General features: G+C 34.4%; 1 protein-coding gene across 1 annotated transcript; it reads left to right on the forward strand.

Moving 5' to 3' along the window:
* The first annotated feature begins 379 nt into the window (after nucleotides 1-379).
* LOC129274908 (calcium-binding protein P-like) lies at nucleotides 380-26,979 on the forward strand. Its single transcript, XM_064108196.1, has 7 exons — nucleotides 380-855; nucleotides 2,357-2,709; nucleotides 4,221-4,391; nucleotides 5,598-5,654; nucleotides 20,515-20,676; nucleotides 21,387-21,521; nucleotides 24,890-26,979. The coding sequence occupies exons 2-7, from the start codon at nucleotides 2,401-2,403 to the stop codon at nucleotides 24,971-24,973; spliced, it is 918 nt and encodes a 305-aa protein (XP_063964266.1). The 5' UTR covers nucleotides 380-855; nucleotides 2,357-2,400; the 3' UTR covers nucleotides 24,974-26,979.
* The last annotated feature ends 233 nt before the right edge of the window (nucleotides 26,980-27,212 follow it).

A 27,212-nucleotide genomic window follows, 5' to 3' on the forward strand; every position in this document is an offset into this window, starting at 1 on the left:
AAATAATGAAAAAAGGGTGTCTATTTCGCTAGGAAAATTACATGTTTAGGGTCGAATTTGCGGGAATGATAAAACAAAATTAAAATGTTTTATAAATGATGTCCATTTTGCCCCAACACTTCGTGTTTAGAGTCCGATTTGCGCGAGGTGTAGAAGGTGGGGTCGTACTAAACCAAATAAGGTAAAGCCGACGACCGAAGGACCCGTAACAATAAAACATTCCTGTACTTGTTTAGGGGTTCATTTCAGGGAATATTTGCCAAGAGTATCGTTTTGTTTCCAATACTTGTTAAGGGTAGGGTTTCACACGCCAATACTTGTTAAGGGGTGCATTTTCAGAATATGGAAATTACGTGTTTAGGGTGCTTTTCGAGACCCTATGGTCGCGCATGGTATCCACTCGTGAATGGAAGTGGCCCCCCGGGCTGTGTGAACACAATGTGAACAGTTACTTTGCATATTCCGAGGCAACTGCACAGTGTGAAAATATATGTTCACACAGTCCACTATGTGAACACACTGTGTGACACTGTGTTTTTACTAGCATGGTCGATAAGAAATCAAACCATAAAAATAATACGCCCAATCTATCATCATGATCATGGTGCAGAAAGCTGAATTTACTTCTATCAGCGTCTATGAACACAGACTGATCAATATTTTTGATACGCAACAGTGACTTCACAGAAAGCTAGGCGTCACCGATTTAGTGAAAGCGATCTCAAGAATACACGAAGATAGAAGAAAACATTATGTAATACTCTATACACAGCCCGCACGGAGACGTAGAAGTAGGCTGTATTCGTCCTGCTTCCTTGACATAAAAGAGGTATATCGCTGTACTCATTTTACCTGGTAAGTGACCTATATTCACTCATCCTACGAACGAGGTTGCCTATATTATTGATTTGAATAACATGTAATGAACTTAACCTATGTGATCATGATGGAATGGCATATTTAAAAAAATGTACTAGAAACGATATAATCGATAATATCTTCTTCTTCTTCCAATCGGATACAGTCCGCCACTGGCGTATTATCAAAGACCCCTAAAGAAGCTACAAGTGAAATTTATGATTCGAAGCCGGATATACACTGTAAAAACTGTGGTGTTAAAACTGACACCAATTGGTGTTAATAGAGGACCACACCCTGACATGTTAAAATAACACCCTACAGATTGAACATAACACCAAAGAGTGTAAATGTAACAACCATATGTGTTGTAATAACACCTATAGGTTTAAAACTAACACCACCAATTTAACACCGGTGTAAAATAACTGGTGTGGTCCTCTATGTACACCGGTTAACACCACAGTTTTTTCTGTGTGTATATGCTGCAAAGCACAACAATGCGTTCTTTTGCATCGTCACCGCTTGATGAGTATTTTGCTTATAATTGAGTATTTTGCTTACGAAAAACTCAAATTAGCGGGTCTCGAAAATCATGAAAATAGGCGTTATAAGTGGTCGCGCTGTGTCAGGGGTACTAGTTTGAAAGATGGATTATCTTTCTTGACTGCCATACTTCGGAGTATATTTTTATTTTGGACGGAGTCTTGCAATCGAAAGTTATGATAGCTAGGTCTAAGTACATTCCACATTTAAACTGGTACCATCCAAATTTAAGAGACGCCTTAACAAGAACCTTGCGTGCACATTTGACTACCGTGCATGTGAGTAAAAAAAATGATAATCTTGATACCTCATAAACCCCAAATTTCATTTAAAAACGTTCATAATCATGTGTAGCCGGAAAGAGTATCTTGTCCCAAATAATTGGATATGTGTTCATGCTTAGATAGGTATTCTTTGTAGTGATGTAACTTTGATTTGCGCAAAAGACATGAAGGAAATGGCATGACTGCAATTAATGAATCCAGATGCCAATGATGCAATAATCCATTATGCCTCCAATTAAGGGTTGCATTAAAACTCATTTCCATAAACACCTTTTCAATAATTGACAATAGGATTGTTTAATAATAACACTATTTAGTATCAATTCTCAAGTTAGCTTCATTGAAAATGAGGTTTAATTGCAAATATGTTTACATGTAGGACTGTGACATCATTGGCATCTGGAGTTATTAATTGCATGTAGCCGTGCCTTACTTTTGCGCAAATCGAACTTTACATCATGCACAGTAAAAAAAAATACATCCTGATTATCCAAGCGTTAACACATACCACATAAATATGGTATTATTTGGAAGAAGATAGTCTTTTAGGCCATAATTATAATAATTATGTGTTCATGACATATAACCCTTAAATTGAGGATTTGTTAGCTGTAAATCTTGTTTTTTTTATAACGCCAAGAGGACTTTCATATATATTTTCTATGTAGGTGAGCCTACTTTCTCTTCCAAGTTCCCGGGGTTCAAGATCAACATGGATGAACCTCCCGTCTACACGCCACTGCAACAACCACCTCAAAGTGCCGCCTACCCACCTCCGGGGTCATATCCACAAGGTCAACCGGGATACCCACAAGGTCAAGTGGCATACCCACAAGGTCAAGTGGCATACCCACAAGGTCAACCGGGATACCCACAAGGTCAAATGGCATACCCACAAGGTCAAGTGGCATACCCACAAGGCCAACCGGTAGCATACCCTCAAGGTCAACCAGGGGTAGTATATTCACCCGGTCAGCAAGTCGTGATTACTCAAGGGGTGCCCGCAACGCAAGTTTACCATGTAAGAACATTTACAATAAATTTGAAATTTGGTGTTCCTCAGGGATTTGATATTGGGCCTATCTTTTTTTAAAGACTTTAGTTATTGTTCTCTTGTGAAGAAACAATGCGATTGATTTAATTGTGTATAAATTGGATATCTATTATTTCATAAATATTAATTACATTGCACACTAAAGTGTTAAAATTGCAATCTAAACAAAATTCTCGTTACCACTATTCTAGTCGATTGTCAACCTGGAGGTGCCGTGACCGAGTGGTCTAACATGGCGCCCGACTATACATGGAAAGTCATGGGTTCGATCCCCGTGAGCAAGGCATTTAATAGGCAATGCTCTTTTATCCTGCATTCAAATAAATGAAAATGCTATATGCATTCTTGGTAACTAGCTGTGCACTTAAAAAAAACACGGTAAATGTAATTCGTGCACACATTACAAAACCAGTGGAAATATTGTTTACCTAATTCTACAGCCTTAAAGTTTTCATTAGTTAAGTAATTTTAATGATATACATATAAACACATTCTGGCATTTATATGGTGCCTTTCCACAATTGAGAGTTTTCGCACTTGGAACGTGGACGGATTCTACAACATAGTTAATCTATTGAAAGTGTCCATCGAATCACCACGAACGGCTCAGAGGTCTTTGGTTAAAATTGGTGAATCGGGACAGCCGATCGTCGTGAAATTCTGAGCTGATCGTCGTGAAATTCTGAGCTAATCGTCGTGAAATTCTGAGCTAATCGTCGTGAAATTCTGAGCAGATCGTCGTGAAATTCTGAGCTGATCGTCGTCAAATTCTGAGCTGATCGTCGTCAAATTTTGAGCTGACGAAAAATTGCAAAGATGTCGTTTGTCCAGAGTCACGGACGACACTGCTTATTTGATTCACCGATTTTCGACAAAGGCAGATTTTTATTGAAGGTTTTTTTTTTACAATAGATTCTCTACGTTCCAGAAAGCGTCTGCGTAGTGGTTGCGAATACTCTCCCTATTAACATGCCCAAAACGCTAAATGAGCTTACATGCAAATAATAGTTCTGCTCTCCAGTTGGTACGTATTCGCTTTATACGATGCACACCGGATTCAAGAATACGGTATCGAAAATGCCCGTAAAATGACAATGAACAGCCGAAAGGACTTTGTCGAAAATATTGATGAACGGGAACAGAAGTTTTATTCTAAGTTTCAGAGCTGACGAAAAAGTGCAAATATATTGTTTGTCCAGAGTACAGGACGGAAGTGCTGTTTTGATTCATCAATTTTCATCAAAGACTGTGGTTGCTCATTGTCATGAAAGGCATGCTGGGTATATTAGCGATTACCATTTTTGGCAACTTTTAAAATTTCATAACTTTTTTATTCTTTGTCCGATATTGTTCAAACTTTCACCTATCAACTTGTCTGATTTTTACGTTTCCTCTGAAAACAAGTTTTTATTTGGGTAGGATCCCCCTTAACTACATTTTTATATTGTAACTTGCATTTAACCATGTAACACCTATAGACTGGTAGCCAGGGGTGCTGTGCGGACACCACCGAACACTTCAACGGGAAAGCCGGACTGGTCACCGGAGTGGTTCATCTAATCGCTGCTGTCTTATCTATCATACTCGGTGGAGTAGCATACACTTTTCCTGTGATCCAAATCGGCTATGGAATCTGGTCTGCTATCCTCGTAAGTCAAAACCCTTTAAAGAAAAATGAAACCTTTGGAACAAGATAGCTTGTGTGAAAACAGAAAAAAAAATATTTAAAAAAAGGTCAACGAAAGTTTGATAAAAACTCGGACAAATAATGAGAAAGTTATGAGCATTTGAATATTGCGATCACTAATGCTATGGAGATCCTCAAATTGGCAATGCGACAAAGATGTGGGATGTCACTTGTGAACATAGAGGTGTATATATCTCTATGCTTGTGAACAACTCTCCCCATTACTTAGTGTATATTTCACTTAAACTGCCTCTTTTATCACATCCATCAGTAGATCATGTGGTCTTTCTATAGGAGGGCATGTAATACAGATTAAAAAACAAATACATCATGGATAAAGAGTTTGTATCACCATAAGAAAAAACAAAAAGAGACATTTTGAGGGTATTTGATAGTCCATCAAAGGGAAAGTTGTTCACACGTGACATCACACATCCTTGTCGCATTGCCGATGGGAGGATCTCCATAGCATTAGCGATTGCAATATTCAAATGCTCATAACTTTCTCATTATTTGTCCGATTTTTCTCAAACTTTCTTTGTTCTTATTTTTTTTATTTTTCTGTTTCGACACAAGCCTACTTGTTCCAAATGTTTCATTCCCCTTTAAGTTCATATTCAAAGATTATTGGTGTTATTTGGTGGGGCTGTCACAATTTTTATTGGACGATTTAGCCAGCGTTACCTGACAAAAATACTTGAATCGATTTTTTTTTAAATAGTATTTTGACTGCAATGCTTGACTTGGAAAACTCTTGACAAGAAAAACCACATTATCCAAAGAGCGCATGTAAATCTTTAATTTTCAGAGTGCACATAAATCTTGAACCTTGTATTTGGGCTAACTGTACTGCTTTAATTGAAAATAAAAGAAATGTTATTGTTTAGGCACCTAGTAACGTTTGACCCGAAGACTATTTGCGGACAATTTCCTCAAAGAACTCCTTCTAAAAAAGAGCTTATTCCCGCAAGGTATGTTAATAATTTCAGGGCTTTTCATTTATTATTACTAAAATATGTAAGCCTCTGATGGGTTGATACACAATTTGCAAGTGATTTTAGGACTTGTATTTAGCCAGGCCCTGATGTAAAAAAAAAACAATACGAGTGTTGAGGAATTAAAATTAAACTTACTTTAACTCCTTCTTCTTTTAATAATTCTTATCCAGTTCATAATTCCCACCGGACTTCTTGGAGTTGTGAGCAGGAACAAGCAGTCATGTGTTGTAAGTATACAGAATGCACTTGAAAAAGGCATTATATCATGTATATAGATAGCTCTTAAAAAACTTTGTTATACAGAGTGCACTTAAAAAACGTTGTAATATACAGAGCGCACTTGAAAAACTTTGTAATACAGAGTGCACTTAATAAACTTTGTAATAAAGAGCGCACTTGAAAAACTTTGTAATACAGAGCGCACTTGAAAGACTTTGTTATACAGAGTGCACCTAAAAAACTTTTTTTTTATAAAGAGCGCACTTGAATAACTTTGTGATGAAGAGTGCACTTGAAAAACTTTGTAATACAGAGTGCACTTAAAAAACTTTGTAATACAGAGCGCGCTTGAAAAAAATTGTTGTAAAGAGTGCACTTTAAAGGGGAAGTTAACCCTGAAGAAAACTTTGTTGTAAAAATAGCAGAAAAAATAGTAAAAGATATTGGTGAAGGTTTGGGGAAAATCCGTTAAAGAGTAAGAAAGTTATTAGAGTTCAAAGTTTTGGATTTGTGACATCATAAACGAGCAGCTGCCCCATGTGTTATGTAATATAAAATGCATGAATTTTAAATTTTGTATGGGTCCTGATGACTTAATTTTGTTTTCTATTCATAATCGGGTGTGAAATGATTTGTCTATTGATATATAAAAGGTACAGTGAAAACCATTTTCAATTTACTGAGAGAATGACATTTCATTGATTTTTACCCATTCGCTATGTAGGAATGTTGCTCGCATATGACGTCACAAATCAAATAATTGAAAATCTAATAACTTTTTGATTATTTGATTAATTTTTCTCAAACATTCGGCAATGTTTTTTATTATTTTTTCTGCTATTTTTACAATAAACTTTTTGTCAGGGTGAACTTCCCCTTTAAAACTTAGTAATACAGAGTGTGCTTTAAAAAAAAAGGTACAGTGAAAACCATTTTCAATCTACTGAGAAAATGACATTTCATTGATTTTTACCCATTCGCTATGTAGGAATGTTGCTCGCATATGACGTCACAAATCAAATAATTGAAATTCTAATAACTTTTTGATTATTTGATTAATTTTTCTCAAACATTCGGCAATGTTTTTTATTATTTTTTCTGCTATTTTTACAATAAACTTTTTGTCAGGGTGAACTTCCCCTTTAAAACTTAGTAATACAGAGTGTGCTTTAAAAAATTTGTAATACAGAGTGCACTTAAAAAACTTTGTAATACAGAGTGCACTTAAAAAACTTTGTCATACAGAGTGCACTTAAAAAACTTTGTAATACAGAGTGCACTTAGAGTTGAATTAAGAAGACGATTCCAAATATTGAGATATTTACATTAATAGCAACCTTACAACCCCCCAAACACTAATAGGTGATTCGACCCCCCATTTTCTTTTTTCAAATTAGTGAATTTGAACGATTTATCCCTACCCATTTTCCCTGAGTTCGCTCCTGCAATGCCTACCGAGACGGGTGTTCTTTGAGTGTGACGTCACCGGGGGGTATTCGGTCCCGGTGTAGTAAACAAGGCAGTGCCGTTTTGTGTACAATGCACGTACTCCTTCATATGGAATAACTGCAGTTGAAGTTGTATCTGCGAGCCAAAGAACTTACAAAGAGGAAATGATTAAAATATTTGTGGCCGTACTATTATTCCAAATATGTGAATTCCCTCAGAATGATACCATAGACCCTAAAGGAATAATTTCAAGGTGAATAATATGAAATTTGATCGAGATCTTCTCACCAGTCGATAACGTAGCAGACGTATTATAATGACATATTTATCCGCGTGTGACGCGGCTCTTGCAAAAAAACACAGTTGGTTGCGGAATTGCTTTGTGCCGACCGGCCACCCGCTCCGGCGCAGCTAGCTGTCGAGCTACCGTACCGTTCTTGTTGTCTTCAACCATAGAGATGTATACTTATTACTATATATCTTTCTGTCTTCAACTCACTTGCGAATTGCGTTTGTATGTGTGACGGTGACCCCTAGCGTAATTAAATATAGAAAACAACTCAGAAGGCCGAGAAAGAATACTATACGTTTGGTTCAAGATTGTTCTGTGGAATGAGCTATGAGTGGAAATGATCCAGAGGATATAAAAGTGGAGTCAAAGACAAAAGAAAAGAAGAAAAAACGCCAGGGGATCGCTGCACGGCCATGAACTAAGTCGACATACCAGACCATAACAGTACACTCAATGCCTGGGTGTTGTGTGTACTAGTATTATGCGTTCAGCGCGCGCTGAGCTAGCCGCCGGAATTACTTTCCAGCTACTCACTTGATTGAACATCGTGATAAAATAAATGAGAAATAGTGAAAATATCATTCAATAACTCACTGTTTGCTATCTTACATCATGATTGAAGAGTTCATGGTGGTTATTCATACTGTGTTTTATACAGGGAAAGTAAAGATTTGTACATATCAGTCCTATTTGTTTGATTTGAGTTGCTTTGAAAAAAAATTGTAAAATATCTTTCTCTCTCTGCACAGCATTTCTGTATGACATTCAGGCACCTCTTATACTAAATTCCCCCCGGTGACGTCACACTCCGAATGACTTTTCTGTACACTCGTCTCTCGGGCTCTGACAGGTGGCTAATTTCATAGACTTTCAAAGCAAAATATCGAGAAGGCAGAGGATTTTTGTGACAAGCTATCTGTTTGAACAACTTCTATATACTATATATTGTATGTAAAACCTATATTTATGGAAACTCACCCCCTTCTTAATTCAACTTTAAAAAACATTGTAATACAGAGCGCACTTAAAAAACTTTGTAATACAGAGTGCACTTGAAAAACTTTGTAATACAGAGTGCACTTAAAAAACTTTGTAATACAGAGCGCACTTAAAAACATTGTAATACAGAGCGTACTTAAAAAACTTTGTAATACAGAGTGCACTTAAAAAACATTGTAATACAGAGTGCACTTAAAAAACTTTGTAATACAGAGTGCACTTAAAAAATTTGTAATACAGAGTGCACTTAAAAAACTTTGTAATACAGAGTGCACTTAAAAAACTTTGTAATACAGAGCGCACTTGAAAAACTTTGTAATACAGAGTGCACTTAAAAAACTTTTTAATACAGAGTGCACTTGAAAAACTTTGTAATACAGAGCGCACTTGAAAAACATTGTAATACAGAGTGCACTTGAAAAACTTTGTAATACAGAGTGCACTTAAAAAACTTTGTAATACAGAGTACGCTTAAAAAACTTTGTAATACAGAGTGCACTTGAAAAACTTTGTAATACAGAGCGCACTTGAAAAAATTTGTAATACAGAGTGCACTTGAAAAACTTTGTAATACAGAGTGCACTTAAAAATCTTTGTAATACAGAGTGCACTTGAAAAACTTTGTAATACAGAGCGCACTTGAAAAACATTGTAATACAGAGTGCACTTGAAAAACTTTGTAATACAGAGTGCACTTGAAAAACTTTGTAATACAGAGTGCACTTAAAAAAATTTGTAATACAGAGTGCACTTAAAAAACTTTGTAATACAGAGTGCACTTGAAAAACTTTGTAATACAGAGTGCACTTAAAAAACTTTGTAATACAGAGTGCACTTAAAAAACTTTGTAATACAGAGTGCACTTGAAAAACTTTGTAATACAGAGTGCACTTAAAAAACTTTATTATACAGAGTGCACTTAAAAAACTTTGTAATACAGAGTGCACTTGAAAAACTTTGTAATACAGAGTGCACTTAAAAAGCTGTGTAATACAGAGTGCACTTAAAAAACTTTGTAATACAGAGCGCACTTAAAAAACTTTGTAATACAGAGTGCACTTGAAAAACGTTGTAATACAGAGTGCACTTAAAAAACTTTGTAATACAGAGCGCACTTAAAAAACATTGTAATACAGAGCGTACTTAAAAAACTTTGTAATACAGAGTGCACTTAAAAAACATTGTAATACAGAGCGCACTTAAAAATATTTGTAATACAGAGTGCACTTAAAAAATTTGTAATACAGAGTGCACTTAAAAAACTTTGTAATACAGAGTGCACTTAAAAAACTTTGTAATACAGAGTGCACTTAAAAAACTTTTTAATACAGAGTGCACTTGAAAAACTTTGTAATACAGAGCGCACTTAAAAAAACATTGTAATACAGAGTGCAATTGAAAAACTTTGTAATACAGAGTGCACTTTAAAAAAATTGTTATACAGAGTGCACTTGAAAAACTTTGTTATACAGAGTGCACTTTAAAAAAATTGTTATACAGAGTGCACTTGAAAAACTTTGTAATACAGAGCGCACTTGAAAAACATTGTAATACAGAGTGCACTTGAAAAACTTTGTATTACAGAGTGCACTTGAAAAACTTTGTAATACAGAGTGCACTTAAAAAACTTTGTAATACAGAGTGCACTTAAAAAACTTTGTAATACAGAGTGCACTTGAAAAACTTTGTAATACAGAGTGCACTTAAAAAACTTTGTAATACAGAGTGCACTTAAAAAACTTTCTAATACAGAGCGCACTTGAAAAACTTTGTAATACAGAGTGCACTTAAAAAACTTTGTAATACAGAGCGCACTTGAAAAACATTGTAATACAGAGTGCACTTGAAAAACTTTGTAATACAGAGTGCACTTGAAAAACTTTGTAATACAGAGTGCACTTAAAAACTTTGTAATACAGAGTGCATTTAAAAAACTTTGTAATACAGAGTGCACTTAAAAAACTTTGTAATACAGAGTGCACTTAAAAAACTTTGTAATACAGAGTGCACTTAAAAAACTTTGTAATACAGAGCGCACTTGAAAAACTTTGTAATACAGAGTGCACTTGAAAAACTTTGTAATACAGAGTGCACTTTAAAAAAATTGTTATACAGAGTGCACTTGAAAAACTTTGTTATACAGAGTGCACTTAAAAAAAATTCTTATACAGAGTGCACTTGAAAAACTTTGTAATACAGAGCGCACTTGAAAAACATTGTAATACAGAGTGCACTTGAAAAACTTTGTAATACAGAGTGCACTTGAAAAACTTTGTAATACAGAGTGCACTTAAAAAACTTTGTAATACAGAGTGCACTTGAAAAACTTTGTAATACAGAGCGCACTTAAAAAACATTGTAATACAGAGCGTACTTAAAAAACTTTGTAATACAGAGTGCACTTAAAAAACATTGTAATACAGAGTGCACTAAAAAAACTTTGTAATACAGAGTGCACTTAAAAAATTTGTAATACAGAGTGCACTTAAAAAACTTTGTAATACAGAGTGCACTTAAAAAACTTTGTAATACAGAGCGCACTTGAAAAACTTTGTAATACAGAGTGCACTTAAAAAACTTTTTAATACAGAGTGCACTTGAAAAACTTTGTAATACAGAGCGCACTTGAAAAACATTGTAATACAGAGTGCACTTAAAAAACTTTGTAATACAGAGTGCACTTAAAAAACTTTGTAATACAGAGTACGCTTAAAAAACTTTGTAATACAGAGTGCACTTGAAAAACTTTGTAATACAGAGCGCACTTGAAAAAATTTGTAATACAGAGTGCACTTGAAAAACTTTGTAATACAGAGTGCACTTAAAAATCTTTGTAATACAGAGTGCACTTGAAAAACTTTGTAATACAGAGCGCACTTGAAAAACATTGTAATACAGAGTGCACTTGAAAAACTTTGTAATACAGAGTGCACTTAAAAAACTTTGTAATACAGAGCGCACTTGAAAAACTTTGTAATACAGAGTGCACTTAAAAAACTTTGTAATACAGAGCGCACTTGAAAAACATTGTAATACAGAGTGCACTTGAAAAACTTTGTAATACAGAGTGCACTTGAAAAACTTTGTAATACAGAGTGCACTTAAAAACTTTGTAATACAGAGTGCACTTAAAAAACTTTGTAATACAGAGTGCACTTAAAAAACTTTGTAATACAGAGTGCACTTAAAAAACTTTGTAATACAGAGCGCACTTAAAAAACTTTGTAATACAGAGTGCACTTGAAAAACTTTGTAATACAGAGTGCACTTTAAAAAAATTGTTATACAGAGTGCACTTGAAAAACTTTGTTATACAGAGTGCACCTGAAAAACTTTGTTATACAGAGTGCACTTGAAAAACTTTGTAATACAGAGCGCACTTGAAAAACATTGTAATACAGAGTGCACTTGAAAAACTTTGTAATACAGAGTGCACTTGAAAAACTTTGTAATACAGAGTGCACTTATAAAACTTTGTAATAAGGAGTGCACTTGAAAAACTTTGTAATACAGAGTGCACTTAAAAAACTTTGTAATACAGAGTGCACTTAGAGTTGAATTAAGAAGACGATTCCAAATATTGAGATATTTACATTAATAGCAACCTTACAACCCCCCAAACACTAATAGGTGATTCGACCCCCCATTTTCTTTTTTCAAATTAGTGAATTTGAACGATTTATCCCTACCCATTTTCCCTGAGTTCGCTCCTGCAATGCCTACCGAGACGGGTGTTCTTTGAGTGTGACGTCACCGGGGGGTATTCGGTCCCGGTGTAGTAAACAAGGCAGTGCCGTTTTGTGTACAATGCACGTACTCCTTCATATGGAATAACTGCAGTTGAAGTTGTATCTGCGAGCCAAAGAACTTACAAAGAGGAAATGATTAAAATATTTGTGGCCGTACTATTATTCCAAATATGTGAATTCCCTCAGAATGATACCATAGACCCTAAAGGAATAATTTCAAGGTGAATAATATGAAATTTGATCGAGATCTTCTCACCAGTCGATAACGTAGCAGACGTATTATAATGACATATTTATCCGCGTGTGACGCGGCTCTTGCAAAAAAACACAGTTGGTTGCGGAATTGCTTTGTGCCGACCGGCCACCCGCTCCGGCGCAGCTAGCTGTCGAGCTACCGTACCGTTCTTGTTGTCTTCAACCATAGAGATGTATACTTATTACTATATATCTTTCTGTCTTCAACTCACTTGCGAATTGCGTTTGTATGTGTGACGGTGACCCCTAGCGTAATTAAATATAGAAAACAACTCAGAAGGCCGAGAAAGAATACTATACGTTTGGTTCAAGATTGTTCTGTGGAATGAGCTATGAGTGGAAATGATCCAGAGGATATAAAAGTGGAGTCAAAGACAAAAGAAAAGAAGAAAAAACGCCAGGGGATCGCTGCACGGCCATGAACTAAGTCGACATACCAGACCATAACAGTACACTCAATGCCTGGGTGTTGTGTGTACTAGTATTATGCGTTCAGCGCGCGCTGAGCTAGCCGCCGGAATTACTTTCCAGCTACTCACTTGATTGAACATCGTGATAAAATAAATGAGAAATAGTGAAAATATCATTCAATAACTCACTGTTTGCTATCTTACATCATGATTGAAGAGTTCATGGTGGTTATTCATACTGTGTTTTATACAGGGAAAGTAAAGATTTGTACATATCAGTCCTATTTGTTTGATTTGAGTTGCTTTGAAAAAAAATTGTAAAATATCTTTCTCTCTCTGCACAGCATTTCTGTATGACATTCAGGCACCTCTTATACTAAATTCCCCCCGGTGACGTCACACTCCGAATGACTTTTCTGTACACTCGTCTCTCGGGCTCTGACAGGTGGCTAATTTCATAGACTTTCAAAGCAAAATATCGAGAAGGCAGAGGATTTTTGTGACAAGCTATCTGTTTGAACAACTTCTATATACTATATATTGTATGTAAAACCTATATTTATGGAAACTCACCCCCTTCTTAATTCAACTTTAAAAAACATTGTAATACAGAGCGCACTTAAAAAACTTTGTAATACAGAGTGCACTTGAAAAACTTTGTAATACAGAGTGCACTTAAAAAACTTTGTAATACAGAGCGCACTTAAAAACATTGTAATACAGAGCGTACTTAAAAAACTTTGTAATACAGAGTGCACTTAAAAAACATTGTAATACAGAGTGCACTTAAAAAACTTTGTAATACAGAGTGCACTTAAAAAATTTGTAATACAGAGTGCACTTAAAAAACTTTGTAATACAGAGTGCACTTAAAAAACTTTGTAATACAGAGCGCACTTGAAAAACTTTGTAATACAGAGTGCACTTAAAAAACTTTTTAATACAGAGTGCACTTGAAAAACTTTGTAATACAGAGCGCACTTGAAAAACATTGTAATACAGAGTGCACTTGAAAAACTTTGTAATACAGAGTGCACTTAAAAAACTTTGTAATACAGAGTACGCTTAAAAAACTTTGTAATACAGAGTGCACTTGAAAAACTTTGTAATACAGAGCGCACTTGAAAAAATTTGTAATACAGAGTGCACTTGAAAAACTTTGTAATACAGAGTGCACTTAAAAATCTTTGTAATACAGAGTGCACTTGAAAAACTTTGTAATACAGAGCGCACTTGAAAAACATTGTAATACAGAGTGCACTTGAAAAACTTTGTAATACAGAGTGCACTTGAAAAACTTTGTAATACAGAGTGCACTTAAAAAAATTTGTAATACAGAGTGCACTTAAAAAACTTTGTAATACAGAGTGCACTTGAAAAACTTTGTAATACAGAGTGCACTTAAAAAACTTTGTAATACAGAGTGCACTTAAAAAACTTTGTAATACAGAGTGCACTTGAAAAACTTTGTAATACAGAGTGCACTTAAAAAACTTTATTATACAGAGTGCACTTAAAAAACTTTGTAATACAGAGTGCACTTGAAAAACTTTGTAATACAGAGTGCACTTAAAAAGCTGTGTAATACAGAGTGCACTTAAAAAACTTTGTAATACAGAGCGCACTTAAAAAACTTTGTAATACAGAGTGCACTTGAAAAACGTTGTAATACAGAGTGCACTTAAAAAACTTTGTAATACAGAGCGCACTTAAAAAACATTGTAATACAGAGCGTACTTAAAAAACTTTGTAATACAGAGTGCACTTAAAAAACATTGTAATACAGAGCGCACTTAAAAATATTTGTAATACAGAGTGCACTTAAAAAATTTGTAATACAGAGTGCACTTAAAAAACTTTGTAATACAGAGTGCACTTAAAAAACTTTGTAATACAGAGTGCACTTAAAAAACTTTTTAATACAGAGTGCACTTGAAAAACTTTGTAATACAGAGCGCACTTAAAAAAACATTGTAATACAGAGTGCAATTGAAAAACTTTGTAATACAGAGTGCACTTTAAAAAAATTGTTATACAGAGTGCACTTGAAAAACTTTGTTATACAGAGTGCACTTTAAAAAAATTGTTATACAGAGTGCACTTGAAAAACTTTGTAATACAGAGCGCACTTGAAAAACATTGTAATACAGAGTGCACTTGAAAAACTTTGTATTACAGAGTGCACTTGAAAAACTTTGTAATACAGAGTGCACTTAAAAAACTTTGTAATACAGAGTGCACTTAAAAAACTTTGTAATACAGAGTGCACTTGAAAAACTTTGTAATACAGAGTGCACTTAAAAAACTTTGTAATACAGAGTGCACTTAAAAAACTTTCTAATACAGAGCGCACTTGAAAAACTTTGTAATACAGAGTGCACTTAAAAAACTTTGTAATACAGAGCGCACTTGAAAAACATTGTAATACAGAGTGCACTTGAAAAACTTTGTAATACAGAGTGCACTTGAAAAACTTTGTAATACAGAGTGCACTTAAAAACTTTGTAATACAGAGTGCATTTAAAAAACTTTGTAATACAGAGTGCACTTAAAAAACTTTGTAATACAGAGTGCACTTAAAAAACTTTGTAATACAGAGTGCACTTAAAAAACTTTGTAATACAGAGCGCACTTGAAAAACTTTGTAATACAGAGTGCACTTGAAAAACTTTGTAATACAGAGTGCACTTTAAAAAAATTGTTATACAGAGTGCACTTGAAAAACTTTGTTATACAGAGTGCACTTAAAAAAAATTCTTATACAGAGTGCACTTGAAAAACTTTGTAATACAGAGCGCACTTGAAAAACATTGTAATACAGAGTGCACTTGAAAAACTTTGTAATACAGAGTGCACTTGAAAAACTTTGTAATACAGAGTGCACTTAAAAAACTTTGTAATACAGAGTGCACTTGAAAAACTTTGTAATACAGAGCGCACTTAAAAAACATTGTAATACAGAGCGTACTTAAAAAACTTTGTAATACAGAGTGCACTTAAAAAACATTGTAATACAGAGTGCACTAAAAAAACTTTGTAATACAGAGTGCACTTAAAAAATTTGTAATACAGAGTGCACTTAAAAAACTTTGTAATACAGAGTGCACTTAAAAAACTTTGTAATACAGAGCGCACTTGAAAAACTTTGTAATACAGAGTGCACTTAAAAAACTTTTTAATACAGAGTGCACTTGAAAAACTTTGTAATACAGAGCGCACTTGAAAAACATTGTAATACAGAGTGCACTTAAAAAACTTTGTAATACAGAGTGCACTTAAAAAACTTTGTAATACAGAGTACGCTTAAAAAACTTTGTAATACAGAGTGCACTTGAAAAACTTTGTAATACAGAGCGCACTTGAAAAAATTTGTAATACAGAGTGCACTTGAAAAACTTTGTAATACAGAGTGCACTTAAAAATCTTTGTAATACAGAGTGCACTTGAAAAACTTTGTAATACAGAGCGCACTTGAAAAACATTGTAATACAGAGTGCACTTGAAAAACTTTGTAATACAGAGTGCACTTAAAAAACTTTGTAATACAGAGCGCACTTGAAAAACTTTGTAATACAGAGTGCACTTAAAAAACTTTGTAATACAGAGCGCACTTGAAAAACATTGTAATACAGAGTGCACTTGAAAAACTTTGTAATACAGAGTGCACTTGAAAAACTTTGTAATACAGAGTGCACTTAAAAACTTTGTAATACAGAGTGCACTTAAAAAACTTTGTAATACAGAGTGCACTTAAAAAACTTTGTAATACAGAGTGCACTTAAAAAACTTTGTAATACAGAGCGCACTTAAAAAACTTTGTAATACAGAGTGCACTTGAAAAACTTTGTAATACAGAGTGCACTTTAAAAAAATTGTTATACAGAGTGCACTTGAAAAACTTTGTTATACAGAGTGCACCTGAAAAACTTTGTTATACAGAGTGCACTTGAAAAACTTTGTAATACAGAGCGCACTTGAAAAACATTGTAATACAGAGTGCACTTGAAAAACTTTGTAATACAGAGTGCACTTGAAAAACTTTGTAATACAGAGTGCACTTATAAAACTTTGTAATAAGGAGTGCACTTGAAAAACTTTGTAATACAGAGTGCACTTAAAAAACTTTGTAATACAGAGTGCACTTAAAAAACTTTGTAATACAGAGTACGCTTAAAAAACTTTGTAATACAGAGTGCACTTGAAAAACTTTGTAATACAGAGCGCACTTGAAAAAATTTGTAATACAGAGTGCACTTGAAAAACTTTGTAATACAGAGTGCACTTAAAAATCTTTGTAATACAGAGTGCACTTGAAAAACTTTGTAATACAGAGCGCACTTGAAAAACATTGTAATACAGAGTGCACTTGAAAAACTTTGTAATACAGAGTGCACTTAAAAAACTTTGTAATACAGAGCGCACTTGAAAAACTTTGTAATACAGAGTGCACTTAAAAAACTTTGTAATACAGAGCGCACTTGAAAAACATTGTAATACAGAGTGCACTTGAAAAACTTTGTAATACAGAGTGCACTTGAAAAACTTTGTAATACAGAGTGCACTTAAAAACTTTGTAATACAGAGTGCACTTAAAAAACTTTGTAATACAGAGTGCACTTAAAAAACTTTGTAATACAGAGTGCACTTAAAAAACTTTGTAATACAGAGCGCACTTAAAAAACTTTGTAATACAGAGTGCACTTGAAAAACTTTGTAATACAGAGTGCACTTTAAAAAAATTGTTATACAGAGTGCACTTGAAAAACTTTGTTATACAGAGTGCACCTGAAAAACTTTGTTATACAGAGTGCACTTGAAAAACTTTGTAATACAGAGCGCACTTGAAAAACATTGTAATACAGAGTGCACTTGAAAAACTTTGTAATACAGAGTGCACTTGAAAAACTTTGTAATACAGAGTGCACTTATAAAACTTTGTAATAAGGAGTGCACTTGAAAAACTTTGTAATACAGAGTGCACTTAAAAAACTTTGTAATACAGAGTGCACTTAAAAAACTTTGTAATACAGAGTGCACTTGAAAAACTTTGTAATACAGAGTGCACTTAAAAGACTTTATTATACAGAGTGCACTTAAAAAACTTTGTAATACAGAGTGCACTTGAAAAACTTTGTAATACAGAGTGCACTTGAAAAACTGTGTAATACAGAGTGCACTTGAAAAACTTTGTAATACAGAGTGCACTTAAAAAACTTTGTAATACAGAGCGCACTTAAAAAACTTTGTAATACAGAGTGCACTTGAAAAACTTTGTAATACAGAGTGCACTTAAAAAACTTTGTAATACAGAGTGCACTTATAAAACTTTGTAATAAGGAGTGCACTTGAAAAACTTTGTAATACAGAGTGCACTTAAAAAACTTTGTAATACAGAGTGCACTTAAAAAACTTTGTAATACAGAGTGCACTTGAAAAACTTTGTAATACAGAGTGCACTTAAAAGACTTTATTATACAGAGTGCACTTAAAAAACTTTGTAATACAGAGTGCACTTGAAAAACTTTGTAATACAGAGTGCACTTGAAAAACTGTGTAATACAGAGTGCACTTGAAAAACTTTGTAATACAGAGTGCACTTAAAAAACTTTGTAATACAGAGCGCACTTAAAAAACTTTGTAATACAGAGTGCACTTGAAAAACTTTGTAATACAGAGTGCACTTAAAAAACTTTGTAATACAGAGTGCACTTAAAAAACTTTGTAATACAGAGCGCACTTAAAAAACTTTGTAATACAGAGTGCACTTGAAAAACTTTGTAATACAGAGTGCACTTAAAAAACTTTGTAATACAGAGCGCACTTAAAAAACATTGTAATACAGAGCGTACTTAAAAAACTTTGTAATACAGAGTGCACTTAAAAAACATTGTAATACAGAGTGCACTTAAAACACTTTGTAATACAGAGTGCACTTAAAAAATTTGTAATACAGAGTGCACTTAAAAAACTTTGTAATACAGAGTGCACTTAAAAAACTTTGTAATACAGAGTGCACTTAAAAAACATTGTAATACAGAGTGCACTTAAAAAACTTTGTAATACAGAGCGCACTTGAAAAACTTTGTAATACAGAGTGCACTTAAAAAACTTTGTAATACAGAGTGCACTTGAAAAACTTTGTAATACAGAGCGCACTTGAAAAACATTGTAATACAGAGTGCACTTAAAAAACTTTGTAATACAGAGTGCACTTGAAAAACTTTGTAATACAGAGCGCACTTGAAAAACTTTGTAATACAGAGTGCACTTGAAAAACTTTGTAATACAGAGTGCACTTAAAAAACTTTGTAATACAGAGTGCACTTGAAAAACTTTGTAATACAGAGCGCACTTGAAAAACATTGTAATACAGAGTGCACTTGAAAAACTTTGTAATACAGAGTGCACTTGAAAAACTTTGTAATACAGAGTGCACTTAAAAAATTTGTAATACAGAGTGCACTTAAAAAACTTTGTAATACAGAGTGCACTTGAAAAACTTTGTAATACAGAGTGCACTTAAAAAACTTTGTAATACAGAGTGCACTTAAAAAACTTTGTAATACAGAGTGCACTTGAAAAACTTTGTAATACAGAGTGCACTTAAAAAACTGTATTATACAGAGTGCACTTAAAAAACTTTGTAATACAGAGTGCACTTGAAAAACTTTGTAATACAGAGTGCACTTGAAAAACTGTGTAATACAGAGTGCACTTAAAAAACTTTGTAATACAGAGTACGCTTAAAAAAAATTGTTGTACAGAGTGCACTTAAAAAACTTTGTAATACAGAGTGCACTTAAAAAACTTTGTAATACAGAGCGCACTTAAAAACTTTGTAATACAGAGTGCACTTAAAAAACTTTGTAATACAGAGTGCACTTGAAAAACTTTGTAATACAGAGCGCACTTAAAAAAAATTGTTATACAGAGTGCACTTAAAAAACTTTGTTATACAGAGTGCACTTAAAAAAAATTGTAAAACAGAGTGCACTTAAAAAACTTTGTAATACAGAGTGAACTTAAAAAACTTTGTAATACAGAGTACGCTTTAAAAAAATTGTTATACAGAGTGCACTTAAAAACTTTGTAATACAGAGTGCACTTGAAAAAATTTGTAATACAGAGTGCACTTAAAAAACTTTATTATACAGAGTGCACTTTAAAAAAATTGTAATACAGAGTGCACTTAAAAAACTTTGTAATACAGAGTGCACTTAAAAAACTTTGTAATACAGAGTACGCTTAAAAAAAATTGTTATACAGAGTGCACTTAAAAACTTTGTAATACAGAGTGCGCTTAAAAACTTTGTAATACAGAGTGCACTTGAAAAAATTGTTTTACAGAGTGCGCTTAAAAACTTTGTTATGAAGAGTGCACTTAAAAAACTATATTACAATTTAAGATTGACCTTGAAAACAAACTTTGCTATACAGAGTGCACTTGAAGAACTTAATGATTTAAAGCGGAAAAAATAGTGTGGCATGTGCAAAAGTTATTTTTTCATAGAGCATGCACATAAAACGAGCGTTTTTTTAAAGAGTGCACATTAAAAACATTTTTTTTTTTAAATACAACGTGCACTTGATTTTTGTTTGTTCCCCTCAGGTGATATCCTCTATCTTTCCCATTCTAATTTAGTGACGTCATTCTCAATTCAATTATTCTATTATGACATCATTTCATTGTAGCATGGCGTCATTTTCTTTTCAGATCATCGCATACATGGTCATGTCCATTTTGTGTAGTTGGACAGCTTTTGGGATGCTTGGTTACGAGATCGTCGTGTCGGCTGTCCTGTCGTATTACCAGCATTGCTACTTTAGTTTCACCGGTTTCGACTCCTCCTACATTTGCACCAATGAATATTCAGCGGTAAGTTTGTGTTGATTCCAGCTACAATTGCAACAATGAATATTCAGCGGTAAGTTGGTGTTGATTCCAGCTACATTTGCAACTATGAATATTCAGCGGTAAGTTGGTGTTGATTCCAGCTACATTTGCAACTATGAATATTCAGTGGTAAGTTGGTGTTGATTCCAGCTACATTTGCAACAATGAATATTCAGCGGTAAGTTGGTGTTGATTCCAGCTCCATTTGCAACTATGAATATTCAGTGGTAAGTTGGTGTTGATTCCAGCTACATTTGCAACTATGAATATTCAGCGGTAAGTTGGTGTTGATTCCAGCTACAATTGCAACAACGAATATTCAGTGGTAAGATGGTTTCGACTCTACCTACATTATGAAACTATGAACACGATGAATATTCAGTGGTAAGTTTAGTTGGTTTTGACTCCACCTACATTTGACATTATGGATATACAGTCCTATAAGCACCTGTTAACAATTGGGTATTCTTGCTTGAATTTAGTTTCGAATTCAACAGCATAGGGAAAAAACAAAAAATGGCAAATACAATTAAGTTGAAGATATATCAGTTCTCAACTTTTGTGTGTGTGTGGGGAGGGGGGGGGGGGGAGGGCTTACAACAACAAAAAAACAATTTTTTTTTTCGAATAGACATATGTGCGTTTATAATATACCGCTTCATTTTTATCCTATTCCTATTTCATTTCTATAGGGGTCCGTTATTGTTCATGCCTTCCTCGCTTTCTTGGCTCTGGTCGAGGTGATTAATTCCATTGTGGGTGCTGCCTTCTGCTGTGGGGGACATCCCTGCTGCTGTGGAAAGCCTTCTGCCCCCACTACTACCACGGTAAGACATACTAATCAATATGCCTGAATCGAGATATGATTCAAGATGGGGGCAAGCTTAAAGCGCAATGTTTTTTTTTTTTAATCAAAGGTTAAACCGAAAACGCGAGAGGTGCTTTAAACGACTGGGGGACTCGCAATATCCTAGCACTATTGATTGGCGAAAAAGGGGAGAAGAAGGGAAGGGAATGAAACGGATGGGGAAAGGAAAGAGACAGGGAAAGGGAAAAGGAAAGGGTGAGTGAAGGAAGGGAATAGAGAAGTTGATGGAATAGAAGGAGAAGACGAGAGAGAGAGAGAGAGAGAGAGAGAGAGAGAAAGGGAAGCGAATAGAGAAGGGAAGGGGAAGAAACGGAAAAGAAAAGATAAAGATTAACAAGACGGTGTTCTAAAAAAAATGCGAGGATTACTGTCCCGAAAATAGTCGGTGACGGGTTGCCATAAGAAACGAGAGGAAGAGGAAGAAGAGTTAGAATTGCATATCTTCCGCGTATTCCAAGAAGGTTTAGCTTGTATATACTGAGAACGTCACGAACTAAACAAATCTTCATTTACTGGATAATGAATCAAAGCAAATCAAATTGGTGAAATACCTCCCCAATTGAATATTTCTCGGGTCACACCTGTGTTCAAAGGTGGTGACAAAACTGAAATGGGAAACTATAGACCCATCTCTATATTGTCTGTATTCGCTAAAATCATAGAGAAGATTGTATTCAGTCAAGTGTATGAATATTTGAATAAGCACTCTCTACTTTGTACACAGCATTCGGGTTTTCGACCCAAACATTCGACTATGACAGCTTTACTTAATGTTACAGAAAGCGTTCTTGATAGTCTGGACAAAGGAAGCCTTGTCGGGCTAGTCGCTTTAGATCTAACAAAAGCGTTTGACACAGAAGACCACCATATATTGTTGAACAAATTAGAAAGAAAGGGCATTGATGGACAGGTTCTGAAATGGTTCAAAGATTACCTTATTGGACGTCGTCAATGTACAGTTGTTAATGGTGTTAAATCATCCTTTGATGATATCGTTTGTGGAATTCCCCAGGGGAGTAATATTGGCCCACTTCTCTTTGTGTTATACATAGATGATCTAACAAGTATTCTTAATCATTGTAGAGTGTCCCTTTATGCAGATGACACGTGTATATATACAGAAAATAAAAATGTGAACGTTCTTGTAAACAACCTTAATGATGATCTTATTGCAATTAACAAATGGTTAGCGAATAATAGACTGGCGTTGAATATAAAGAAATGTGAGTTTTTGTTGATTGGGAGTAGACATCGAATAAAAAAAATAGAAGTACCCAATGTTTTTATAGGACCTAATGTTATCAAAAGAGTCACTCAAATGAAATACTTAGGAATTTTGATTGACCAATACCTTGACTGGAGCAAACAAATAGAAAAACTGAAACAAGACGTCAATAAAAATCTGTACCTACTCAAAAGAATCCGACAGTTTATAACTAAACATACAGCACTGATATTTTACAAGAGTTTAATACAAAGCAAATTTGATTACTGTGATATAATTTGGGGCAACTTAGGAAAGGTTTTGAGTGATAATTTACAAAGAATTCAAAATAGAACCCTCCGTTGTGTATTAGACGTGGATTGGATGTACCCATCCGAACATATATTTCAAGAATTAGAAATTCAAAAGATTAATAGAAAGAAGAAATGTACGCACCTTACAAACAATGTACAAGATAATGCATGGTATGTTACCAGAGAGCATTCGTAAACAATTTATTTTAAGTGATTGTAACTACATGCTAAGATCACCGTCTCTAAAAATCAAATTACCCTTAGTTAAAAGCAATTATAAGAAAAGAAGTCTACAGTACAGGGGGGCCAGAAGCTGGAACGCACTATACCTAATGACTTAAAAGTAACTAGTTTCAACATATTTAGATTGGACGCCAGAGTGATGTAAACTTGTTTGTTCTGTTTGTTTGTTTTTCTTTGTAATATTGATGATATTTTAATTGTACATTTATTTCGTATTATGTATCTTAATTGTATATACATGTAATGTGATTTTAATATATACGCACGGACGTTCAGAAGAGCAGCCATTGGCTTAAGTTCGTTTACCGTGTTGAAATAAAATAAATGAAATGAAATGAAAAATGAAAATTAGTAAATTCAGTTCCACTCCGTGACCGTGTGATATCACAACATTCTACTTTATTGGGGGAGGGGGCGGGGGATTCGATTACCTGCTACTGTATGGGGAACACTTTTTCCCGCCCTAATCTCGTTATGGAACGGAGTTCAGTAAATGGCATGCATGGCGTAATGTAGCCATAGTGAAATTTCAAATACAAAAATCTGAGCTTGGATGAATTCATGCAGGCTTAGGGGACATGTGATGTTCTGAGCGATCAACAAAACATGAAGGAGAAAAAAAAAAGCATGAAGGTGTGTGCCTATATGTAGAAATGTTTAGTCTGGTATAGTCGTCAGACATGTTTATGGTTTTTCTTCGGCGGAATATGTGTTAGTTTTGGTTTGTGTTTGATAGGTTAATAAATTATGAACTCTTAGAATAAAGGGTTCATAAAGAGGTATAAGTTTGTCCTCTTGTCCTTTAAAGGTTCCCTAAGAGCAGGGGCGGATCGAAGGGGGGGGGGGCACATTTTCCAGAGGAAAAATTTGACAAGCAAAAAAATAAGGTTTCAAAAAGAAATAACGATATTTCTTCCACGAAAACTTTGACGAGCAAAAGTAATAAGGTCTTCACTTTCAAGGGGGGGGGGGGAGGGGGGGGGCACGGGCCGGCTTTGCCTCCCACCCCCCCCCCCCTGGATCCGCCAGTGTCTAAAAGGTTCTAAATAACCTTGAACAACCACTTTGTAACCATTTTAGGTTTTTTATCGAACCATTAAAATTCTTTAGGGAACCCCTTTTCCCGAGGGTTCCTAATACAGGACAAAAGGGTTCCAGTTTGCACCTTTGTTTAAAGAGTGCAAAGGTTTGTGTTCATCGTAATATCTTATCAATGGATAGTTTTAGGAAATTAGAACAATGATATTAAACGCACCTGTGCCCCATCTTACAAAGAGTTGCGATTGATCCGATCAATCATACCTATGGAAAGCCAGCAACGTCAACATCTTAAATACACGTTTGTTTAAAATATTTTCTATATAATGATGTATACTCATACATTTATTGTTTTCATGAAAATTCAGTGTGTTTCTCTTTTTTTTAAATAAAGGACATCGTGCAAATTTCCTGTTTAGAAAATTATGATGTTGATGGATTGCCATACAGTTGAAATTGATCGGATCAATCGTAACTCTTTGTAAGACGGGGCCCAGATTTGTAATATTGTTTTCTTCTCTTTAATAGGTCCAATACAGCCAGACTGCAGCACAGCCAATGACGGTGACAGCTCAAAAATACGCCCCAGGTCCAGGCGCAGATGGACAGTAGATGCCGTTAATATGACGCCAGATAGACTATATCGACATATCTGCAGTATAATAAAGATAAAAATATAGTACAAGTAATCAACAGCTTGTTCATACTATTGAAAAAAAAAGCCATGTTGGTGTGTTTTGTTGGGCGGTTGACACCGAACACTTTCAGAGTCAGATAGTCAGGATAAACGAACTTCGATTAAACAGACCAAAATTATATATCTTTTATGCATGTATTTAATCAATATATCACTTTTGAATCACAGCTATATAATCCAAAAGCTTCGTACTGTGCCTTTATTGAAGGAAATAATTCAATGTTCATGATTTGTTAAATTCTCCGTAGTTTGAGAAATCGTTGCATTAATTGAACAATCCTCTTCTTTCCATATGAGCTTGGCATTCTATAAAAAATATTGGTGCACAAGAAATTAAAACATTTAAGTTTAACAAAACGGAGGAGGCTTGCCTTTAACAGTGCTTGAAAACAAACAAGCATCATACCTCTAATTAATCATAGATGATAACTGAGATTAATATGTTTTTATATAAATATTTATTCCGAAATTGAACTCCATAAAAAGTAAATAAAAAGCACAGACATAAATCTCAATTTGAAGACAGTTTTGTCAGGAGTATACTTTAATTGATTGATTTAGTTTTAATGAGTCTCTTTTCCAGTTGTGTGATATAAAATGCTTGTTTTAATTGAGAAGGACACTTTGTAAGGGTATTAATAATTACTTGCTTTCACTGTTTACGCAACTTTAATAAGATATCGAATTAGGAGCAACGCTGTAGAATGAGTTCGGTAAATGAGGAAATTGTGTCTTTGTTTTATGTGGAAATATATAGTTACTTGTGCTTGAAAGGTCTAAGCTTAATATTTCAGAAATTGGAGGCTATGTGACTCCTATTCCTTGGGCATCGTGTAGAGCATACATGATATTAGAAATTAAAACTTATCATACTTTAAGAAAAAAGGTCAATAAAAAAAATAGTTGTAGAATGAGTTTGGTAAATGAGAAAATTGTGTCTTTGTTTTATGTGGAAATATATAGTTACTTGTTCTTGAAAGGTCTAAGTTTAATATTTCAGAAATTGGAGGCTATGTGACTTCTATTCCTTGGGCATCGTGTATACTGCACTCTAAATTACAGGGATTTAAAATAAGTCCAGATGGACTGTAGCTAGGGACCAATCGATTTCTGAATTTAGTTTTAATCCTAACGACTTAAATTTAAATCTCAAATGATTTAAATTTAAATCTTTCGAGATTTAAAAATGAATCTTAAGGATTCAAACTAAATCCGGAATTCGATTGGTCCCTAACTACAGTCCATGTGGACTTGTTTTAAATCCCTGTAATTTAGAGTGTGTAGAGCATACATGAAATTAGAAATAAAAACTTATCACACTTTAAGAAACAAAGTCAATAAAAAAAATAGATCCATCATTTTTTTTTTCAGTGGGCGGTTCGCGCCAATAAGTGGAATTTCCCTGTTTGCGCCAATCTGGTTGGCGTTACCCTTGTCTTACGCATTTGAGGATTGAACTCATTGCGTAGATTATACGCCAATTTATAGCGCAGTCTTGAGGTGTTGGGCGTGGAAAGGTACAAGCTAGCGGGCCATGTGGAGGGCGTGACAGGGAGGGGGGGGGGGGTTAATAATCTAATATCATGTTGACTAATATATGTCTAATATCAATATCCAATTTCATCAATGAATTTTGAAACTTGAAAACTTGAAACTTGTCCACTATTTCGCTTGCTCGCCTCTCGAGCTTCATAATCGTCAGTTTCATCCCTTGGCCCCTATTTTGATGCATTTTTATTGTTTTATGTTTTGTTTACTATAACTGTTACAGGCCTATCCCGTCACAAGTTTCTGTTTTCTGGGATTTACGCCTTTTTCTGTGCGCATAATTTGTAAATACTGCACTTATATATCTTTATATGGTTGTCCAATATTTGATTCACATTACTTTATATAAAATTAAATTTCTGTTTGATTATAATTATTGCTCACTTTTGTCCAATTGGATGAAATATTCGCTTTCCTTGTGTTATAAGATGACTGACTTAAGACTGGATTGGACATGAAAAGGTACAAGCTAGTGGGCCATGTGGAGAGCGTGACAGGGGGGGGGGGGGTTAATAATCTAATATCATGTTGAGTAATTTGTCTAATATCAACATCCAATTTTATCAATAAATTTTGAAACTTGAAAACTTGAAACTTGTCCACTAT

This window comes from Lytechinus pictus, chromosome 13, assembly GCF_037042905.1.
Source record: "Lytechinus pictus isolate F3 Inbred chromosome 13, Lp3.0, whole genome shotgun sequence".
Classification (NCBI taxonomy): Eukaryota; Metazoa; Echinodermata; class Echinoidea; order Temnopleuroida; family Toxopneustidae; genus Lytechinus; species Lytechinus pictus.

Coding starts and splice junctions, on each gene's coding strand:
- LOC129274908 (XM_064108196.1), top strand. CDS start 2,401: ATGGATGAACCTCCCGTCTACACGCCACTGCAACAACCACCTCAAAGT. Junction 2,710..4,220: donor CCGCAACGCAAGTTTACCAT/GTAAGAACATTT, acceptor TAACACCTATAG/ACTGGTAGCCAGGGGTGCTG. Junction 5,655..20,514: donor GGAACAAGCAGTCATGTGTT/GTAAGTATACAG, acceptor TTTTCTTTTCAG/ATCATCGCATACATGGTCAT.